This window comes from Amphiprion ocellaris, chromosome 14, assembly GCF_022539595.1.
Source record: "Amphiprion ocellaris isolate individual 3 ecotype Okinawa chromosome 14, ASM2253959v1, whole genome shotgun sequence".
In the NCBI taxonomy this organism is placed as follows: Eukaryota; Metazoa; Chordata; class Actinopteri; family Pomacentridae; genus Amphiprion; species Amphiprion ocellaris.
This window is the reverse complement of record NC_072779.1, coordinates 6040337-6064600: the sequence shown is the minus strand read 5'-3', so window position 1 is coordinate 6064600 and position 24264 is coordinate 6040337. Positions and strand designations below refer to the sequence as shown.

Sequence of the window (24264 nt, the reverse complement as noted above, 5' to 3'; positions counted from 1 at the left end):
AGAGCAGATAGGCAACAATTACACAAAAAATAATAAAATAAAAATAGTAATATAAGCAGTAAAAAAATCAATAGTATATAGAGTTACCCCTTTTCCTACTAGTGTGCACTTGAAATAAATTGTACAATTTGACTCCTGGTGAACAGTCGCAAAAAAAAAAAAAATGCTAAAACTGCTTGCGGTGCAGATATCAAACAATTGCAAATTTTTCTAGACTGTAAATGAATTAAATATGTTTTTCATAATAGTTCCTTAGACAGCAGTGACAGTCTGAGTTGCATATGTTTAAACTGGAAGCCTGTAAACATGAACATACTGTGTCCACATTTTATCATCTTAACCTCAAGCACAAGTGCACGCTTTAAACATTTTAGCAGCTGATTGTTAAAGTTTTCATTCATCTCTGTCTTTGCTGATCGCTAAAGTTATGTCATCACGACCTGGAGAGGCCTCCCTGTTCAGTGAAACTATTACAAAACACACAGTTTACAGAAGGTGACAGCCGGATTCAAACTGAAATGTTCAATACAATGCCAGGCTTCAGCTACACACACGTCTTGGGACATGTTGCCAAATACACAATACCAGCTCAGCATCTCCCTAAATGGTGAATACTTCTTCACCTTTCACACTCTCTCCTTACATAGTCAGTCACCCTCCGACACACACATAAGCACACGGAGAAAAGACTTTAAATATTTTATTCATGTAAAGTACAATCAAACAAAATATAGATGAATTAATCCTGTGGAGTTTTGTTTTTTTTTCTACAAAACTGAGTGTGTACATGTTTAAAGCAGCTCATAAACAGGGTTGTCTGACACAGAATTGTCTGATGGCAGATGATCTTTTGATTCCCAGTGATCAATCTTTAACCCTCGGTGTTGTGCAGCATACCTGCCAAGTGACCTCATTCTTATATAATCACTGCTTGCTATGACAAGACTGTCAAACCTTCAGTCGGATGCTGGACAAGGTGTGGAGTTTCAACCCAGACAAAGCCCTACGCAAAATTACACGCACAAAAGGTACACACACACGCACACAAACACACGAGGCAAATCTGAATGCAACCAACTGTGCACACCCCTGTGCACACGCAGTCACATGAAGACACGCTGGAGAAGGCACAGAAGATGTCGATCCTGGTGTGCAACTCCAAGTGGAACAATGTTCTTTGGTGAGGTTTACATTGACAAGCCCCATCAGTTTTGTCATGTCTGCTTTAAAGACGGTTTCATCTTTCTCCTTGTATGACACACAGGAGATGGACTGTCTGGCACGTGTGATAAATGCTGTACTGCTGCCAACTTTTGTACCTCCGCATTCAACGATCCAACCTCAGTAAGCTGCTAAAGCACCTAAAATATGGCTTAAAATGACATGTTTGTGTTTTAATGATAAGAAAATGAATTTAAAATCAGCCAAACCAGTATATCAGTCTGGGTCTGGCTTATAGATGTCTGTTATATATATGTGTGTACAGGCCAACAAGAAATTGCATTGAGATCATTTACAGTGTCTCTATTACAAACTCAACAGAGAAATTTACATTTCAACTGTCAAATACCTGCTCAGTGCAAAAACTATGTTTTTAAATGAAAATAGTTCTGCGTTTCAGGCTTAAAGATATAAATAACATCACCTGACACATTATCATATTTGTCATTCAGGACTTAAATTAAGAAAATAAGTCTTTAAAATGAACATTTCTGGCTGTAACTTACTTTAGATTGTTACAGAAATAGTTAGATTGTGACAGAGTCTTGCTGATCATAGTGATACTGTTGTTTGAGAACACACCCTATTTATGTATTTTGTTGACACCACACAGGGTGGGTAATGACACGTTTCAGCACAAACCACTTCCCTGTTCATACTCACCTCTAACCAAACACACATTATTTTTTATTTCTCTTCTGTTTAAGAACCACCCTAATAAATTCACTGCACTACACTTCAGTAGTATCACACTGTACAGGCCAACCTAAACAGCTATACATTACACCACTGTGTCAGCGGCCACTGGTTTCTGTTGTCATCAGTGTCTCTGCAGCAAGATTTGTTCTCCCTCCTGGATGACATGTTGTACTGCAGTAAAAAAATGCGCTCTGACTGGTCAAACTGCATGTAAAGCATAGCCACTGTGGGCTGAACACAAAGAAACTCACTCTCTCCAAGACAAACAGAAGAGCTAAAAATCAATCAAACCGACAGCTAATGCATCACATGATACTTGTTTGGAAAAGCCAACATTTCGGTTTCAGCAGAAAGCAACAGAACTACCTACTAATTACACTTAAGTGCATTAATTTAGTGTTTTACTATTAGGACATGACTTTTAATTTGAAGAATCACTAAACTAAGCCGGGTTGTTGTGTTATAAAAGATATGAGGGTCCTTTTTCTCCCTTTCTTTTGAGTCAAGGTGGTCAAATTTGTCCAGTCTACAAACTTTGGATTTGCCGTTTTAGTCTTAAGAGATTATATTTATTTTGAAAAATTACTGAATTGAATTGATGTCATCGTCATATAAAAGATACTATCTCCGCCTATCTTTTTTTACCCTTTCTTTTAAATTAAACTGGTCAAATTTGTCCAGAGTCTACAAAACCCAAAAAGCTTTAAAACAAATGAAGCAGGCCACGCTGACACTGCAGTGTTCCTCCAACTCACAGCTCAGTGATTCCACACTTCACTTTGTCAGAAGCCAAAGGACAGTAAAAAGGTCATTGGGCAACAAGGGCGCGCTTTGAAACGGTAATCACGAATAAAGGAAGAAATACAACTGTATAGGCAAAAAAAAAGTGAATCACACAGACACACTGTTTATACTATGTCACTCTATTAACATGATTAATGCTTCAGTGATCTGTGTGTGTGTGTGAACTGGAGTGTGTTTTAGAGTGTGAGGTGGTGCCAACAAACACAGCGACTTGTGCTGAGGCTTTCCAGTGTCATCCAAAGCCTCCTAGCAACCAGAGACGATGCCATTATGTGGAGTTTCGCTGTATGTAAATAGTGGCAAATGTAATGTACTCATACAACTGTCCTTGTGTTGCTGTGTGCAAAAGAACCAAGAAACTGTATAGTAAGAGCCTCATAATATATACAGACTGGGGACACAACAAGATCCCCTGATTTATCCGCTGCTGTACACCTATAAAGGCTCTTACAGGGGATCTTAACCATCCTGTTGTCCTCATTTACAAGCACCAAAAAATATTGCTTCCTTGTCTGAAAAAATTTCAAAAACATCAGCAAAAAAATTTCCCAAATTTCTGAAAATTTGCAAAACCTTCAGGAAGAAAGTCCAATAATTCCTTAAGTTTCCCTTAAAAGTTTTATTTTTAAAAAATCCCCCAAATTTGGGAAGAAAATTCTTGTAAATATTTTCAAAAAATGAGTAAAAATCTTCCAAAAAAAATCCTAAAAATATCTGATGTGACTACATATACATCAGCAAAATTTCTAATGTTTTCTTTAAGAACATTCACATAAAATTTTATTTTTTGTGAATGTTCTTAAAGAAACATTTTTAACATTTTTTTTCCACCAAAAAATGTTCAAGGATTTCCCAAAAATGTTGAAAATGTGGACATCAGAAGTTTCACTGTGAAAATATACATTTTTTTCCCCACATTTTCAAAATTTAAAATGGGTCGATTTTGACCCGCATGACGACACGAGAGTTAAAAACAAATCAGGCTCTATAATGTCAAACCTGCTGAATCAGTGTCTACTTCTAAATAATTTGATGTAGTCTATTAATACTAATATTATTATGATTATTATCATTATTACTATCATCATTATTACTATTTTTTATTATCATCATTATAGCAATCATCCACTTGATTTTTTCATACTTTATTTATTGTCTTTAACTCTTTATTTATTCACTTATTTATTTATTTATTATTACTTCAACTATTATTATTATTTTTTAGCCTTGTATTTATGGTTTTGCCCTCTATGTTCTTTTATTTCACTTGTGTATTTCTTGACTTTTTCTTTTCTGTTGTTCAGTGGTTGTCCAGAATATCCTCCTTTAATGTTCTGTCCCATCTGTGAAGCGCTTTGTAAACTCTATATTTAACAGGTGCTATATAAATAAAGTTATTGTGATGATTATGACTGGTATGATAATAATAATAATAATAATAATAATAATAATAATAATAATAATAATAATAATAATAATAATAAAAATTATTATTATTATTATTATTATTATTATTATTATAATTATTATTATTATTATTATTATTATTATTATTATTATTATTATTATTATAAATTGGCTAGACTTGGCTCACCAAAGTGACTTAATACCATATTCCTTTAATTACTCATTGTAGACAGTTGTCCCAATAGATTATGAGAGGTTGATGGGATTTTGTTTTTAGAGCTCAAAAGCACTGGAAAAAAAAAATCCTCCTAGAAGCATTGTTCATTTTGCTATAAATAATCCAAAGTTTTCCACTGGAGAAGTGGTCCCTATGGGGTGAAGCAGGAATTTCAGGGAGGGATATCTCTTGTTACAAACTGCACGGCTCCATATGCTGGTAACAACGTGTTCTATGTGATTTGGATTAAACAGACTAAATAATGGCTTCTTTCTCTCTGTGTTTATCGCATTGTTGTCCATCTGTTTAACTGCCCTCCCATTATGTCTCTCACTGTTCGTTCTTCCCCGTGTGCTGATGTCAGCAGTCCCGTCCCCCATGTTAAAGGGCCTCTTTTTCTCACGCTGTGGGCCTGGTTGCCTCACGAGCCCTCAAGACCAGATTGTTCCTGAAGTGGAACAAACAGCCTTTCTCTCACTGTCTTCTTCCTCCCCTCTGTCCCCTCTCGTGCTCAGCAGAAAGCGAGGACGGGTGGGTCGACGCTGGAATGCATCAATTTACTTCTGCCCGGTCCACCAAACTGGAGGCTACTGATGCTTGACCACCAACCACTGGGCTAATTGTTGTTGAGATGCTGAGACGAACACACACAAACAGAGAAATGACGTGCATTCACTGCTCACTTTGTAGTCTCGTCAGGAATTCATGTTCATTTGGGGGCTGGTTTCTACGCTAATGCATAAGGAGTGTAAAAATACGCAAGATCTAAAAGCTCAGAAGTGACATAGAGAGGCGAGCGTGGCAACAATGAAGCCACAGAGAGTTTGTGGTGTGAAAGCAACAGGCCGGGATGTTTGTACATTTGGCTTATCAGCATAAACTAACAGTCTCACACAGTCCCGCTTTGACTGATGGGGAACGTTCACCTTCCACCCTCAGGAATTCCAGCTATGGCCGACACAGCTGTGGCCAGTTCTGGGACTGTGATCCAGCTGTGTGTGTGTGTGTGTGTGTGTGTGTGTGTGTGTGCGTGTGCGTGCGTGTAGGCAAACCCCAGGGCAGGACTAGTCAGAAGAGGCCTGTCAGGTTCCAGGTGTGTCAGGTTTGTGCTGCATTCAATCATTTTAGCTTTTCCTGGAGTTTGATTTTTGCAAACCGAGACTCCATTTTTGATCCCCCTTTTCAAGGCTGCATTTCTTCTAGAACAGTCACTTAATTTGACGTCTGGACTATTCCATTTAAGATCATTAGGGGACTTCTGCTTAATAATCTCTGATTTACTTGAAACTTTGTTATCATAAACTCTGGATATTGTAAGTGGCATCTGAGAAATTTTAGCTAGATGTCATATAACTTTCCAAGACATTTTTTCTTTATGTAAAAGCTCATTTTTGTGACCAAGTATTCCATAATAATAAAATGTTTCCTACATGTTTTGCATTATGGATGGATGGATGGATGGATGGATGGATGGATGGAAGGATGGATGGATGGATGGACACTTTATTCATCCCAAGGGAATTTCAAGCATTCAGTTCACTAGCTGACTGATGTATTGTCAATTTTTTTGTAAATGTGTGTACAAAGATAGGACTTTTCATGGTGATTTTTTATGTTCAACTCACCCATAAATCAGAGACTAATTAGTCTACTTGGCCAATATACTGCAGTTTCTGATTTAATGGCATGGTGAGAAATATTTCTAAAAAAGTTAGGCTTTTAACTTTAATGGTTCCTGAGATGTTGTCATCCAAAAATAGCGTCAAATTTCAATGTGCAAAAAAATCTGCTGAAAGTAGGTTGATGGGCACTTAGTTAAAGAAATCTGATCTTGGAAAGTATTAGATATATTACGCTAAAATGTCAGAAATACCATTTTAATATGCATAGTTTCTGATTTGAAAAAGTTCCAAGTAAAACAGAAATACTGAGCAGGAATTATTCTACAAATAGGATGATTTGACAACTAATGATCCCCCTATTGATGATCTCACTATAGAGTTGTGTTTACTGGTTTATTCCCTGGATTTCACCACTCCACACTGGAACCAGATCAGCTACCACATAAGGCATTCCCCACATATTGTTTGTTACATACATGCATACAATGCAGCACAATTATACATCACAGTCAACAGCCTCGTGGTTTCCTCTCCATATAAGGTGTCCTAGCTGTATTAACTTGCTGCCTTCTACTTCACATGAAAAGTATTTGACTAGTATTTACTGTGCAGGAATCACAGGAAATGCATTTGTCACTGCAGTTAGACTGTAAATGCTCTTCAAAAACAGGGCCAATGAATCAAAACTGGTCATTTCCAGCATTTCTTTGTCAAACGACAGGATAATAAAACAAAAATGAGCAGTCAGAGTGAGCTGAAGGAATTTAAGAGTAGTCAGCTTTAGTGGAAAATTTTATTACATCTCACTACTACTTCTCCATGAATCAGATTTTGAATGCAAACATTCCTGACTGAACTCTTTGTTAAAATCAGCATGAGTTTAGATGGCTGTGCTGTGAGCTGATGGAACAGTTGCTGGACCAAGCTCAAACTTGCTGTTACTATGGAAACCAAATCAGCCATGACTGAAACCTTATAGATTAGTAAATTGACAATGCACTTACAACCGTATTTACTGCTGGGAACACCAGACAACAAAAGAAAAACGATCTTCTTAGATTTATTTCTGTATAAAATACACACGTTAAATTTAATTTTGTGTTTATAGTAACATTGCTCATGGAGGGGTCCAGGTAAAAAAGAAAACAACTATCTTTAGTCTTAACGCTCTCTTGTAAGTCCTCAAATATTCCAGGTCGTGCCCCAGCATGAGGTCACTAGTATTAGTCTTGGCCTGATGGAGTGAGAGATTACAGAGAGAGTTGAAAAGTTTACTCTTGACCCAGTGTGCGAGCGTGGAGAGGAAAAATAACTCAAGAGTAGAGAACGGCGAAATGAAATCCATCTTCATTCTAGTGGTAACACCAGGGTGAAGACGGGGTCGTTTCTGATGCATTATGTCACCCTGGGGGGGCTTCTGTCAGTCCCACTTAGGCGATCCACGCTTCTTATCATTATCTTTCAGCAGAGCTCTCATATGCAGGAGAAATATGGATGCTCGAGATGAGATATCGTTGCAATAAAACAACAAGGCTGTCGCGGGGTGAAACCGAACATCCCATGAGTCGGAAAATATACACAGTTAACAGGTTTGTTTTTGCACTTCCCTGCTGTGAGTTTGTGTGTTGTGGCTCAGTTTGGAAAGCTTGCAAAGAAAACTGAATTGATGGACACAGAAAGTCCACAAGACAGAGGAAACTAACTGTCCTGTGAAGGCAGAAGATGAGGCTGATGTCAGTCAATCGCTGTGTTTTTTTTAATTAGATTATTATACTTTTTTGTTTCTGTCTTATAGCATAGTGTCAGTAGTGAGACTAATAGCATTCAACAAAGGGCACAGGAAACAGAAAGAGGTGACAAATCTGTGGTTTCCTCCTATTGCTGGTTGGTTTCACCTACCCACAGTTTGTTGTCATGGTAAAATGCATCGAGCAGCTTCACGATGTAGCGGTGGTCACATTTAGCCAGGATGTCGATCTCCACCATGTAGTCCTCCAACTCCTCCTCGCATTTTGTCTCGATCACTTTGGCTGCAGCCAGAACTCCTGTTTCTTTGTTTTTGGCCTGAGAAAGACAAAAAAGGAGCACAACTTTACCTTAAGCATGCAATAGAGAGACTCTTTAACTGATTATTGTATCTTACTTGATCTATTTTAGGCTCATAGAAAAAGTAAATAAAGGACTATCCCATAAAATCAAGAGTTTCGGTTTCCCAGAGAGCAATTGTTATCGCTTAATCTTCCTTGCAGGGTGTGGCAGTGTTTGTTATGTGCTATATTAAAAGTGGCAAACATCAAAATCAAATGGACAGTGTCAATATGTAAGAAAGAAGGTTTGGTGAAACAAGAAATACAGGCTATGACCAATGTGAAGCTTTCACAAATCTCAAACTCCCACTAAAGATGAACGTATTGTGCGGCACTTTTCTGTCCCAGCTGTAGCCAAAACATCCAAGATCCACAGGACAGTGATTAAAAACATTTAAAGCCAAAACAGGAAGAAAGGAAGCTCTACACACTCACTGAGCAACTGTGGAGACAAAGGAACCAAAAAACACATTTGTCACTATGGCTAAACCGAGACACACGGATAGAATTCCACTAATTCCGAGCAGTAAGGAGAAGCAAACATAAAGCAGATTATTCAGTGTTGTCTTCCTGGTATAAGCAACAAAACAGCCAAACCATAGTGTGACTCACGTGGCACCAAACACATGATCCTTGTGTTAGAGAGAGCATGTTGTGAATTCTGACTGATGGGATTTTGTGGCTGAACACAACACTGATGCATGTCTGTGGTCAGAACCGTATATTCAGATCCATGAATGGAAGAGTGAAAGCAGAGACAATCCAAGAAAACAGAGAATTTAAAAGGTGGAGGAACTTAAATATCACTTAAAACTCTCAGGTCGTATGATTTTTCTCCATGTTTGTGGCATGCAAGAGGTGATGCCTTTGATTGTTGGAGAAGAAGCGATGGAGTCGGTGAGTAAGAGTGTGAAATTCGGATGAAGGATAAGAAAATCCTCCTGTACAGCGCTACATCTTGGTGAAAAATGGGACTATTGTGTGCACTTTTGTGAGCAATCGTCCACCCAGTGACCTGCAGAAACACGCAGACTAAACAGCCTGGTGGGGTCTGATGCCTTCATGCTTTACAGCAGCTCTGGGAAAACATCTGAATAAACAGATGAGGCTCACAGCAACGTACGCTCATCGCAGTGCGCCGCGACTCCGGGTGTGTGCGACTGACAAATAGAGTTCCAGGGAAGCCCAACTGTCCCCCCCACCAGACTAACCTACAGTGTGAGTCAACAGGACGTCTCCTCCTGCCATCAAACCGTCAGTCAGTCAGTTAACAAGCCTCAGCAGTAAAGGATGAGACAGCAGACACTTTCACTGCTCTGCCAACATCTCAGCTCCCTGCAACAACACAGTTAGACTCAACAAACTCACTGTCTGGGGTCTGATTTCAATACGTGGCGCATATATCAGGGTTACGGCTATATGTACTGTGTCTGTTGGTGCTGCGCCATCACCCTTAAAGCAAAGGTTTTTCCAAATAGTGAACCTTTTTGCTCTGCACCTCTATGGAAACAGGCCTACCATGGCTAGAAGGAAAGGAAAGTCAAATGTCCTCTGTGTAGTGTGACAGTTGTCATGTCATATTGCAAAAAAGAAAGAAAAAACAAAAAGAAAAAAAAGAAAGTTGAATTTCTACTTACATATTCTAAATGTGTTTCTGTATTTGTCTCCTATCAGCTTTGTGTAGTCACACAGCCTGCAGTTCAGTCGAATACAGCCAAAATGTCCTTGAATTTTTGTCAATTGACTGTTGGTCACAATAGAGTCACTAACGGCTTCATGGTTGTGCTGAGGAGTGCAAAATTGTTTGGTTTGTGTTGTGTGATCAACGCAAATGGTTCATTTTTGGCTTTAAAAAAACAGACATAGAAGACATTAGATTTTAGACTTAGTTTTTAGTCATCTTTAGAAATAACTTTCAATTTTACTCAAGTGTATATATAATATTTTAGAAGAATCTTTCTGTAAAAATGCCATGTAGTGTTTGGTTGTAGGCGGCCATGTTGATTTTAGACCTGAAAACAGCAAAAATGTCAACTATGTTACAAAAAGTCCCGCAATTATATACTGACCAAAACACAAACCGTGGCTTCAGACAAACACACAATTTAAGGCGACTTGATAGCCAAGCAGTTCGAGTGCATACCACATGGATGCAAATGTCGTCAGAATTGAGTTTTTGGTTTAATTCCCGGCCAGCCTGCCCTTTATTATAGGTCATTCCTCTGCTCCCTTTCCCCATATTTCCTCTTTGGCTCTACTGGATAACAGCAAATATGCCCAAAGAAAGAAAAACCATATCATGAGGTGCCACATGAAAACCACACGCAACGGCAGACTCCAACTGAATTCTTGTGAGAACACTAAACCCACACAGACACAAGACAAGAGAAATAACTGACGGGATCATCTTGGCAACATGCAGCAGAAGCCAAACATTATGACTCCTCTCATTCTCTTCTAGCTGTAATTCATCATTCCACATCTGTGACACTGTCGAAACAAGATATATTATCTTTTTCTATTCCAAGCATTCTCCTTGTCAAAACTTGGCTCCCTCGCTACCCACAATGCAACTGGACCGCTGACAGTTAGATTGGATATGCTAATATCTAATGTTGCCTCAAGCTGCTGGTAAGCTGTGGGTCTGGTAAACTCAATGACATTTATTTGGCGAAAAAAGCAATTATGACTAAGCAACAACTACAATAATAGCGGTAATAAATATGTATTTTATTGCACCAAGACTATATTAACTATAATAAACTTTCTATGTTACCTACTCCAGAACTGTACCTACTGTGTGTCGATTTTTCCACAAATGTCACATCAATTCCTCGAGTTTCGTGTCTCATGAGTTAGCGACCCACAAAATGATGGCTGACCTATATTTGAATAAGTATGTTAAATGACCAGAAAAATAATGAAATAAAAATGTTTACCAACACTTCCAATTTGAGCAACTTTTCGACTTTTTTGTGCTCAATCTCGTAGCCTAAACTTTACAACAACCAACCGCTGACCCAGCTTCAAAAGGCCATTTTCTGTCTCTCAGTCTCTCTCACACAAACACACCTTTACATCTCAGTGTGAACAAGGCTGAGGAATGCGCCTCTGGCCTTCAGATGGTTGGGGGGTGGATAGGGTGGGCAGACACTTTTTTTTGGTGGGGTGGAGAATGCGTGACGTCAATGGTGGTCCTCAAGTGTAGCATATAAACACGTGTGTTTGTTTACATGTGCGCCTTACCGACTGTACACACTCCACAGAGAGGAAGTAACCATCTGAAACACCTCATTGCACAGGGACCTCTGACTTCCTACAAATGACATCAATGCACAAGTGTCTGTGGATGTTTGTGCATGTATGAACACACAGCAGAGAAACTAGGGCAACTGCATGCTTGTTGTTGTGTCTTGCAGGTATGCAGTGTTAATTTCTGCACAAGTAAGAAAACTGGGCATGCAGGTTAGCAATCACAGCTAAACAAGGAAAGACTGCTCATTCCCTGACCTTGCACTGAGCACAGGCGTGTGTTATTCATGTGTACGTTATGTACGGATACCGAATCGCCTGACCTAAATATGCAGCAGGCAGCGGGAATTGATGGGACTCGGAAACACCCCTACAAGTAAATCAATTGTTCCTTGTATCATTTCTGATGGATCAGTCCTGATAAGTCCTCAGTGGTGGATTTGTGGTAGGACGTAGTGTTCACTTGTCATAGTTACAGAGACGCCGTGCCTCTATCTCAATGGGAAATCCTTAACAAATCCGTGGATCCAAACTATAAACCACATCACTGCTAAATCTAACGAAGTGGTCCTTATGTCATTTCTGACCTTCCCTGAAAATTTCATCCAAATCTGTTGGTCAGTTTTTGAATAATGTTGCTAACAGACGGATTTATGTACGCCAATCGTCACATAACTCCGCTGCGTTCCTTATCGGAGTCACTAGTGCACAAGCTGATTAAAATGACAGGTTTTTGCACTTCATTTTCAACATGCATCATATTTGAACAACAGATGTGGGGGACAATGTGTCCTTTGTGCCTTAAACATAATGGAACGCTGTAATTTTGGCAAAAATTCGACATTTCTGACCGCTTTCCCTCCTACACAATCCGTCTGAGTTATGGAGGAGATGACACATGCTGCTAGCAGCTACAGCACTCTAGACTTGTTTACATGTGACCAAACCAAATGACAAGAAAACAAGAGAAAAAAAGCACAGACGCCAGATGTCAGGATTATATAGGAAAGGCTGTAAGTTATTACATAATAACAGCACACAGCCACAACCCTGAGGGACTAGAAGTACAGTTAACTACATACTGTTGCTGCTGCCATCCCAGGAGGACAACAACGGTTCACTGTTTCAAACCTAATGACTCTTCACTTCATCTTAAGCCTAGAGGAGGACAACAGTCTCTGGCTTTGTTGAAGTCTGGTTTCCATGGTTGCCATCAGAAGGATTTGTTTCTGGTCCATCTTGAGACTCTCTGTTTGGCTGTTTCACCATTAGTAAGAGGAGTAAACTAGCACAAAAACAGACCTACGGGCTCTTGAATGGTTTGGACAAACTGCTATTACAGAATTCAACCGTCTGTCCATTTTTAACTTGGTTTTAGTAAAATTTTTGGCTGACACAAACACTTATTTTCATTGTTTAATAATCTGCAGATGATTTTGTTGTTGTTTGGTCTATTTGACATCAGAAAAACGGAATTTGATGTCTTTCTGTCAGATCTACAGTCCAAAGCCCAAAGATATTCAGTTTCCTCTAATGTAAGTCAAGGAACACAGTCAAATTTCACATTTTAATGCCTGCAACAATCAAATTTCTTACTAATAATTCCTAATTCTTAATAACTCTGCTGAAATAAAGATTGAAATTACTGTTTTATTATCAAAATAGCTGATGACTTAGCTTCCCTGACTAATAATTGCAGCTCTAATTGAAATTTTTAATCGTAAATAAAAAAATTCTGCCTTCTTCACAAGTTTTCTTTCCATTTCTTTGATGCCTTTCTATCATTCACCCATCAATCTAGTATCTGCATGCCCTTTTATCTTCTTCCAAGTATTATCTCCCATCTTGTTTTTAATCCTTTTAATGCAGCATATTGTATATATCTCTCTGTCCTCATTGTCTTCTATGCTGTAAATGTATTCTTCCTCAACATTTGTGTCTCTAACATCCCTGCCTGGCCATGTCCCTCCATCTGTCATGTATATTTACCAATCTGTTTCCAGTAAGTGTGGGTCTGAAGCTGCTGCTGCTCGACAAAAGCTTCAGAGAGGGTAAAGCCGCAAAAGCAGATGTTGCGGGTCCACGTGTGAGCACACAAACACACTGTAGATAGACTGAGCAAACACACAAAAGCACACACTCCTCAGTCTCCTGTGCGTGTGCCACCTAGTATTCAGGTGCAAACACACTCAGCCGTTTTGACATGAATCAAACTGGGGAATAAGAACGTTCAGTGTTGACTGAGGTATTAATGATTACTGTGGGTGTGACGGCTCGAAAGCACACCGACGGATCGCACTCCGGGTAGGACAAGTCGAAAAACAAAGTAAAATATCAAAATATGACTAATCTTAGAAACTTTTTTCTTTTTTAAACTTATATCTGAAGTAAATGAGAATAAATCAAACGCATCCAGGGACCAGATGTGACCTTGTGTGACCGGTAAGGCAGAGAACTTTCCCCAGGGTTAGTCACCTCCAGGTTGAATGCCCCTACCTCATGCTGATGTGTATTTTCGGCTCGTTCGCTGTGGTACAGTTTCAACAAAGCGCACACACACAACTCCCTTCAGGGGAATGTGTGTGTGTGTGTGTGTGTGTGTGTGTGTTAGACCTTTGCCCCATCATAAACCTGTAAACTGCCCCTCCTTTGTAGACTCTCCCCACTTGTCTGCGAGCAGGAATGTGGTTCTCAGCTCGTATATAACCTCCGACAGCAGGCGTCTGAGGAAGTGATGACCTCTCATTCAGATCAACAGGCTGCACAAGAAAAGCACGTTGAACCGCTACAAACACTGTAGGGTGACGACTATTTTATAGCAATACCTGGACAAAAGATCAAAAAACTTTTTGCTTTGTTTTATTACAGCTGTGTCAAGTGTCATATTTGATTATTTAAAGAGTAGAGCCTAAAATCACTGATATTTTTCTTCATTGTTTTATTACTTACTTCTTTTTTAAACTTTACTATCCTGAAATATGTTGGAAATTAAGCAAATTCCTAAAAACGTGCATGTGAACATGTTTTAAATGAGTGAATATCATAAATCTTTTTATCTATACATCTGAGCTCCGTTTTTTGGGATTGTGTATCCTGACACAATGACAATAAATCGATCTTGAATCTTTCTGAACCTCAGTACTAAGACACAAAAGGTGTCTTATTTATGTACACTGGCACACTTTACATTTCAAAGTCCTGTTATTGTCCCTCTCCCATTTACAGGCAGTAAATAACAACTAAAGCATGCCATTTTAAATAGACTTCAAACTTCACTAAAGAAGATCTGAGCTGCTTATCGGAGTCACCTTTGGGCATTATTGTCTGATTACAGCAATTAAGCTTTACAAGGTGTAGGCGTGATACAGAGAGCATCTTGACACAGATTTTGCCTGCAAGGCTGTAAACAAGCTGCCCTACCTTCCTGGTGGAGACTTTTATATGCAGCTTGTGAGAAAGACAGCAGAAACTCAAAACATCAATGATGGAATTTAAGGGATTTCTACACAATTCTTCTAAAGAGCCACTGAGATAATGCAATAACAGAACGCGCTCTTTGGAGCAAAGATAAAAGAAACACTAACTGCTCTTAAAAGCTCACAGTGTAAATCACAAAACATTTATGAGATTAGCATCAGGTTTCTGCCAGAGTTGGTTACTGGGCGAGTTAATCATGACTTTTATGGGATTCTTTTGGTACACTAACATTATTACGGGAAGCATGAGAACCAATTTACACATAATTTATTCGCAAGATAATAATAATTTATGTGTTAGTAAAAATAATACAAACAGCACTGAGGGTGATTAATATCTCCCTTTATTTGTCAGGTGACTGACTTGTAAAAAGAAAAAACAACTAGATTAGAATATCGAGTTGGCACTGTTGTGAGAAGATGTGTCCTGAAGTAGATACAAACTTGTTGCAGGACTGAACAATTAGCCGCTTTCAAATCAAGTTTTGAAACAGTGACATTAGCAAGTTGCAAAGGCTGCAGTTTAGAATGTGTGCTGCAGATGCAGTGCATGAGTTTAAGCTGTTGTGTCAGTGGTTTTACATATTCAGGCAGTGCTCTTTCTTTAACAGTCACACTTCTGATCCCATCTCATAGGGTTATGCTCCGTCACATGTTTTAAATCTATTAGACATTAAATACTGAAACAAAGCTAGACTTTAAACAAGTATATCATAAACCAAATGACGGTATTTGTCAGAAAAATGTAAATTAGGGGGGTTATCTCAAAATAAATATTCGGATACCACCATCACACCCGGATATTCGGATATTCGGGTCCAGCCCTAGTGCATAGCAGTATCTTTCAGAAAACAGCCAGCACCTTCAAAGAACAAAAACAGTTGAGCATGTTTTCTTCCACCAACTCAGGAACAAGACTCTTCCTCTCTTACCCAATCAGCTGACTGCATAGAAGCACAAATTTATACACTGCTGGACCATAACTGGGTGTGACGCTCATACCAGCACAAAGCTCAAGCTTAAACACACCCCACAGTGAAGCAACGAGTCTTTTCAGGATGTGAAAGTTTTGATCAACATTGCAAAATGTCCCACGTTTCAACCTTGAGGAGTCACAAAAGCAAAGCAGGTCAGCGAGGCAGGAAGCTGTACCACAGACCGCCTGAGACAGAAAGTCACCCAGGTCGCACTTGTTTCTTCAATCATTCATGCAAGGCCTCAGAAACCATGATTCTCATGATATGCGAGAGACACTTCCTGAGCGCAGCCTACACAAAGCAAGTAGAGACAGATTGGAGGGCTACGCACTCATATTTAGAACGTGATGCTAAAACCAAGCTCTGACAGGCTTAAGGTACCAGATTTTTCAGTATAACTATCTAAAACTGAAGCAACTCAACAATGTAAAAACCAGACAAGCCAAAGAAAACGTCACAACCAACACTGTAACACACTGTAGAGGTCCACTGCTGATCTAAATCCTGCATTTAACTGCAACATAAAACTGAAAGCGTGTCATAAATTCTCATGTACGTCTTCAACCTCTAGCTTTCGCTGCCAGCGGTATATGGATGTAGGAGCACAGATCAGGCTTTCTAAGCGCCTGTAACAAAGTCATCACAAGGATGAGGGGGACGCTGAGCCCACACCCATCCAGCTGGGCTCTTATCAGCCACTGAGCACCCAGCTGCTCCCTCAGATTAGACACAGGAAAAGCCAGACTTTCACGACGCTACCCCCCGTCTGAGGGCAATGCGACACACTGCAATCTAAATTACCATTATGAGTTTAGAGCTTCACATAAGCTTCGTGGTTTTCCTTCACAAAGAGGATGTTGCAACCCGTGCACCCTCCCACTCACCCACGTTTCTCTTTCACTTGACTGAGGAGGATAGTCATGTCTGAAGTGATGTGTCTGCAGGTTTGCCACTTGCCACCACTTGTCATTGTGAAACGCTAAACCAGGGGAGAATTTTTCTAATTAAATTCCATAAAGGAGTCCTGGTTTCCTGCAACATCTGGCAGCATTTATCAAATGTAATGTGCACAAATAAAGTCTTTATAAATGGTAATCGAATTTCACCCCAGGGACATTTAGACCTAGTCGGGCAATGGTTGAAGGACAATCAGACCCAATAACACCATCTGATAAATGACAGCGTTGCTCCAAGGCATTGCTGTATTATGTTTTGGCTATCTAGCCGACAATTTTTTTTCCTTTTCCAACCTTGTATCACAAATGTTTTCACAAACCAATTTCCATTTCACAATACCACACCGCTCACAGTCTCATTCCAAAAACCAAAAGGAACTATGCTGTTGTTTTTGGAGATTACGACACATTGTTTTTTAAGGAAGCGTCTGAATAAACTCAACTTTCATTCTCAACACTTGTGCATGCGGCCAACTACACAAACAATTCCTCGCCAACGGTTGAAGTCCAGGTTTAGCGCGCTGCCTTGTGCACTTAAGACCAACAGGGACAAGATTCGCTGTGGTTTTCATCCCACAATGGGAATTTGACAGAGCATAAACTTACAGCATGTGTCTATGGAAACAATTCAAAAGCAGCAGCAGCAGGGCAGCGTGCTCAGCGGCACGTGGCTCATTAATTAGTGAGAGGAACCATACGGCTCGTCTGCTTCACGCTTCAGCGGCGGCCACACACCTTTAGCGCACACTTTCCAAACAAGCGCAAGCATGCATAGACAGACAGACAGACAAAGCAAACAACCTATGACACACTGGACGTGCAGGAAGTAACACATTCTCCTGCCCAGACTTGAAGTATTAGAGAGGTCGAAGTGGCTACAGTCGGGTGAGAAGCCTTCAAGGAGGCAGAAATGTCGCAGTATTGTTGTGTGAAGCTCTTCGTGGGTGTCAACACAATGCGGTGAAACATTTCAAGCACCGACAGGGGTATTAGAAATGACACGCAGTTAAATCAAAGTGCGATTTGAATGTCCAAACAGCAACAATTTGCTCTTCAGAGATGATTTCTTACATGTTTACTTGAAGCTGAGCTCCCGTACATCTTGGTAAAGTTAAGAAGTTGTTCTACCGTTTAGCTACGGTCAGAACTCAAAATCAGTGATAAGCATGCTAAATAGCTTCATTAAACTGGGTCAAGGGTTGAAGCTATGTTTCTCAAACTAGTTCCTGGCCTTTGGTACATGTCAACATGTGCCAACAAACTGCAAACACTCGACAATTAGTCAATTTCATTAGATTTTTAACAATTTTTTTAAAAATCAAATATTCAGTTTGAATATTTATTATAAGAAAGAAGCTTTTTAAATGTGAATATTTTCTGTTTCTTTACTCCTCTATGACACTAAACTAAATATGTTTGGGTTGTGGGCAAACAAGAATTGGAGGATGTCATTTTGAATTTTAAGGATCCACATTTTTCACCATCAACAACTGATCGACTACACAAGCAAATAGTCAATAGACTACATCGACAAGGAAATTACTTGTTAGTTGTTAACCCTTTTAAAGACACTGCCGGAAAGTCATTCAGTTGACTGTATATCCTTGTTAAACTGCTGGCCGACAGTGATACTTTAACCTAGTGAAACAGAAAACATGAGGTGTAAACAACAGCTTGTTTGTCTGCGTGTTTCCTCTGTGTTGTCATTTACTATTCAGACACATTGTTCTGTGTTTAGTTTTTAAAGATGCTCATTTCTAAATATTTGACAATTGCATTCAAATAAAAGTTAATAAACAAACTATGATTTAATCTGTGCTTTAATGTTCTATGCCTCCAAAATACAAAACACAAACCTGTTAGAAGTCTCTAATGTTAATTTATAATATCATGCTGAAGCAGTTCTTGAAGTTTTTGGACTGTAACCCTTTAAAAAGCTACAACAGAATCCAGTAGTTTAACCAGACAGCAACGTTACATTCATAGGAGTAAATTTCAGAAGTCTGAAGAGATCAAACTTTGCTGTTTTTTTACATGAAACCACAGAAATCACCAAAATATTAGGCTAAAAGAGGCTTAAGTTTGTGAGGCAGTTTGCATTCCTGCTGTGTTCATCAAATAGTAACCCCTTAAATTCATCCTGGAGTTCACATCTGCAGTAGAGTGTCAACAACAGCAAAGAAAAGGTGCACCCAAGACTCCAGAAAGACAGCAGAACATACTAGATGACTGAGGGAGTATAGTGCGATTTATGAGATCCTGCTTTCACTGTGTTCCAGCGATATAAACACGCTCGAGTTGTCCTCAACACTCCCCTTAAGCGAGAGCGTTGTTATTCTCCCAATGGTGACATTAACCTTTAGAGATTCAGTTTGGAAGGAGCACTCTGTCCTCTCCACCAACACACTTAAAGAGGTCTGTGCTTGTTCTCAAAGACGCCTCATAAGTGGAGCTCTTTGCCACATGCAAGGCGAGAATTAAAAGTGTGTTTTTTATGAATCTATATTCCCCTGGTGTTGCCTGTTACACATCTACAAACAGCTTTTTATGTGACTCCTGCCCTCCCCGGCGCTCTGATAAGCAGCTGATTTCACTTGTGACAGAGACACCTCCCCTCACGCCCGCTCTATCAAGCACTTTTAACAACGGAAAACATGTGTGATTCGCCACTTGAGGCCTTTCCCTCCCACAGACGAGCTGATTATTCTGAGATTTGGGAGCTGTGAGAGGAAGTCGCCCTCCGATGCAGTCCCACGATTTCCTCTCTTGGCCATCATCTGCTCCCACTCTGCCTGCCTGCCTCCCTCCCTCCCCTCCATCTGACAGCTGCAGGTGTGGAACTGTCCTCCTCCAACCCACTCAAGGAGGGGAAACAGAAGCCACAGCACGAGCTTGATATTTGGATTGGAAAAGGCAAACATAGTGGGGACAAACTGCATTTTAGAAAGCTGTCCAAGCGGCACTTAATCACACTAAACGTATCACACATGTGGGCCTTTAGTTTTGAAAACTTTGGAGCAGAATTCAGCTGTGTGACTTTAACTTTTAAAGGCCTCTTCATGCTAAGTTCACTCAGTTGCTCAGCTTCCTAGGTGGAAACTGAAAGCACTGTTTGTTTGCTTTAGTTATGTGTTATTTTTTCCTGTGTTATCCAGAGACTACATCTCACATGCTCGCTCTGCTCAAAAGCTATATTGTGAGACGATTTATGTAATTCAGACCTGCGGCGACCTAACAAGTCCCCCTCCTCATCCACTGAAACCTTAAATATAAAGGTGAGGTGTTATGTAAGGGAGAGGTTGGAATAGTGAACTTTGGAAATCCAGCCTCTAACCAGCTTCCCCACTGTGTACACTTTCCAGGAAAAACCAAACATCTAAATAAGGGTGGACTCCCCTAGAAAACACTGCATTTTCTATTCGCTGCAGGATTCTGCTAAAGCATCACTTCTTCCACTGAGGCCCGCGATGCGTCAAAGGCGTTCACTGTGTTCCGCTGGGCCGTGCACACACTGAGGGCCTGTGCCCGGCTTTGCAGAGGGGACTGACCAGCTAACACGTCCAGATTAAATATCTGCTCTGAGCCAAAAGTGCTGCTGCTGCTGAGCTTTGGGAAGAAGGGACAGAACTAATGAAAAGTGCCTTTACTATCCCTGTGTGCCGGCCTCATACTGGATTCACAGCAACCACTGAGCATGTCCAGAGGGTGATTAAACCCTCTGTAGCGCAGATGTTTAAAGACAATCACAAGACGTGAGCGGCCATCAGCAAAACTAAGGAAACAAACGAATGATGCATCAACAAGGCACTCAGAAAATGAATGAAAGTGAAGATGCAATGAGTGACAGAAGAGGAAGCAAACAGCAGTGAACAGAAATCCAGTGAATGTATTCTTTCAAACAGTCTTTCACCCACTTGTTCTCCTTGACAGCCAAAGTTGACAATACAGTGACTTAGTTTGACTGTGGAACTCTGGACCAGCAGCATAGTTAAGATATTTGTCATAATCTCAGCAATGCTGGTATGGAAGTAGTCAGTCCACACCCCAAGTATGTACAGACAGAAATAAAGTATGTGCGTCAAAACAAACACAGATGATTAGTCTGTATCGAAGAACATGACTCATGAGGGACTTGGAATTTCAGATACCAGAATGTTGCAGAACTGACAGTTAACAGGTGGGCAACTTCTCAGTAAAGTTTGAGAGGTTTAAATACAAGCACAGATTTACTAGTACACAGTGTGTCCGGTGTGCAGGTGCCTAGTGTCTCTAAAGTCACACTCACCTTGTAGACCTTCCCAAACGCGCCATCGCCCAGTTCGCCAATAATTTCCCATAAATCGTTTGGATTGATGTCCCGGTGGACGTGCTCGTACTGCTTGACTTTCTTCTTTATTTCAATAGTAGGCAGGCGGAGGATTTTGCTGAACTTTGCAAATGCCATTATTTACAACTTGTAATTAAAAAAAAAAAAACAAAACTCTAAAACTATCACCAGGTGTCAGAGGATCTCAGAGCATTATGCATGCAAAGACGCGCAGCTCGCCACAAAAACAAAAAACAAAAACAAAACTCTTATCTACCAATTTACAGCGTTCACTTTCAGCGTCCTTTGAGAAAAGACAGAGAAAAAAAACTGAGAGAACTGCCTCAAAAGAAGTTATTCTACTCCGTCCATTCCAGCCCTGGTCTCAGGTGAAAACATCATAATCCAGTTGACAAGCTGCGGTTGGTTAAGCGCCGGGGACGCGTGCTGACCACCTGCCGCTGAGGAGACACGATGGAGGAGCCGTCTGCCTGTCCGGGAAACTTGTTGATTCAAACTGAGCCACAAAGCCCCACCTTGTTGCTCAACAACGCGCAAGCTGCCGTCATGGAAATGTAGTTCCTTCGGCAGGACAAAGTCGTCGTCACTGCAGCGCGGATGAGGTGAAAGAACTTCATGTCCGGGTTGGTGCTGGGCGGGTCTTCAGTGACTCCAACAGCTGTGCCATCAACGAAACTACTTAACCTCTATAGGAGCCATTCAGGAATCAATTATGACACTAATTTACAGTTCTTTTGCACCCTCCTGTCTCACTGTATTCTTGGTTCAAGGTTTGCTTTTTATTAAGAGCAACATAAGTAGGAACCTGGGTGATAGTTCTTTGCAGCTGAGTTTAGAGGAAGTCAAAATCTCACTGCAACTGTTCTGTGTTCCTCTTCTCTTTTTTCTTTAAAGCTACATGTTGGCACAACTTACTTGCCCACCACCTGTTCAGGCAGTGATGCAGCGCCCTCTAGTGGAGCATTCAGCTCAGTATCTTTGTACCTGCTGTGGAAAACATGAATGAGACAAAGACAGAGGGAAACTGTAATGTTAATGAATAAACACTCAACTAAAATATTCATATATGACGACGAGGGAAGGTTAGTTTCTGTTGTTCTGGTTTGAAAATGATTACATTTAGCCAATTGTGCACTTTATGAACTGTTAAACTGGTGACAAATTCTCGACAATGGGGTTAATCCAAACCCTGATCAGGTGTGGTTTAAAGGACAATAACCAGCAAACAGACACTCCTTTAACTATCAAAGTCCATCTTTAAAATGCAGTTTTATTGCCATGATTTGGCATCACCGATGACACAAGTAAGATGACAGCAGGCTGTTGGCATGCTGGATGCTGACATGTCATTTAGACTTTAGCCACAAACTTGAATGTCCACCATGCCACTGCTTAAAAATCATTGCAGATGCTCGTGATGAACGTGTCTCACAACATGATCGTGACCTCTAAAGTGGACACCAACTTCAGGAAGAGTGGGACAACATTTCACAAGCAACATCGACAACTTTAACTCTCTGTCTGACAGATGTGTGATTTGTTACAAATTTTGTGACCCCACTCTTGATCTAACCCATTATAATTTCCATTATTGTGAAAACTCGCTATTGTAGAGACACTGTGTGTGTGTGTTTTTTTTTCCTGTGTGTTAAAAGGAATGGCTCAAACTTGACAAAATATGACATGCTGCATTTATATTTTTGTTCATTCTATAATTAGAGTTGGTGTGATTTGCCATTATTCGGTCAAAAACATCTGTATAAAATGTTCTGAGTAAACATCCTCCTCTCAAATGCAATGATTTGTATGTTTGTATGTTATACAGTGATGGAGACTTTATGGCAATTTATAGAATAAATGATGAATAGATAAAACAGCAGATAGCTAAGTAGCCATCAGATTAATAAATAATGAAGCAGGCATTGCTTGAAGCCCTGTATATTATTACCACGGCTTAGTGGCAATTCTACTATATCACATGCATCAAAGATTAACTAGCAGAGCAAATTTAAAATATGACTGTGGGGTTTGGGATTTAATCTCTTCCTTCTAGTTTATTAGATATCAAAAGTTGTACTCTGTGCGGCTGTGACCTTTTGTAGGGTTTTTTTCTGTCTGGCATTTCTGTAGCCTTTTGTCCCTTGACTGACCATCTGAGGAATTTTCCAAATGCCACCAATAACTTGGACAAGAACTCAGCGAAGGTAACTAAAATATGAAATCATCAGTCTGTAGAAACTGTTCTTTCTGTTGTGTTCTGTTTGTGTGATCACCGCAGTAGTGGAAGAAGTATTCAGATACTTTACTGAAGTAAAAGTACTAATAAAGCACTTTAAACATGCTCTATGGCGTGAAAAATCTGCATAAGCAACAAATTTTGAAGTAAAAGTGTTGGCTTGGTCCCTCTGATTGATATATTATTATAGATGACATCATTAGAATATTAATCCTGAGGTATCAGTGTGTCAGCAGCATGTTAATGTTGCTACTACAGGTGGAACTAGTTTGAACTACTTTATGTACACATTTACATACAGGGGCGGTAGACATATCTGGGGGTTTGTCAGATCAATAATAGTAGAGAGAGAAGACAAACAAAGGCATGATACACAAACCTGTATCCAGTTTCTTGATTTTTTTGTCTAATCTATAATTTTTGCTACAGTATTGGATTATTACAACATTTATTGAAATTAAACTTTGCGAGTTTCAAGGGGAAAATGTCAGTTTGGTGGAGCTGTAAACAACTCACAGACATCATATGAGCCCAAGAACACACTTTTTGTCAGATCTGAGAAGCCAAAAAGGCTATAAAAAAAAAAAAAAAAAAAAAAAAAAAAAAAAACACTATCACACACTGCCTGGCCAATAAAAAGCTGCCACCTGGATTTAACTAAGCAAATCGGTAAGAGCCTTCCATTGGATAATTAGTGCAGTGATCATTATGTTTCAGCTGCAACAACTTATTTAACCCTAGCTGATGCAGTGAGGAGCTTCTCATTTCTGAAACAACCATGTAGGAAGACATATCCTGTGGTCATGGAAAGGATGTTAATCTGTCTCAGATGGGTCAAATTATTGGCCTGCATCAAGCAAAGAAAACAAGTAAGGAGGTTTCTGAAACTATTAAAATCAGATTAAGAACCGTCCAACGCATTATTAAAACCTGAAGGATAGTGGAGAACCATCATCTTTGAGGAACAAATGTGGTCGGTCATG

General features: G+C 39.9%; 1 protein-coding gene across 1 annotated transcript in view; it reads right to left on the bottom strand.

Annotated features, from left to right (window-relative positions):
- Nucleotides 1-21621, bottom strand: part of stk10 (serine/threonine kinase 10) — a 51413-nt gene extending 29792 nt beyond the window's left edge. The window contains exons 1-2 of the mRNA XM_055017351.1: nucleotides 21004-21621; nucleotides 7870-8034 (exon numbers count right to left, since the gene is read on the bottom strand). Coding sequence (XP_054873326.1) covers nucleotides 7870-8034; nucleotides 21004-21162 — 324 coding nt within the window. The 5' untranslated portion in view covers nucleotides 21163-21621. The remainder of the gene's footprint in view (nucleotides 1-7869; nucleotides 8035-21003) is intronic.
- Nucleotides 21622-24264: the final 2643 nt, after the last annotated feature.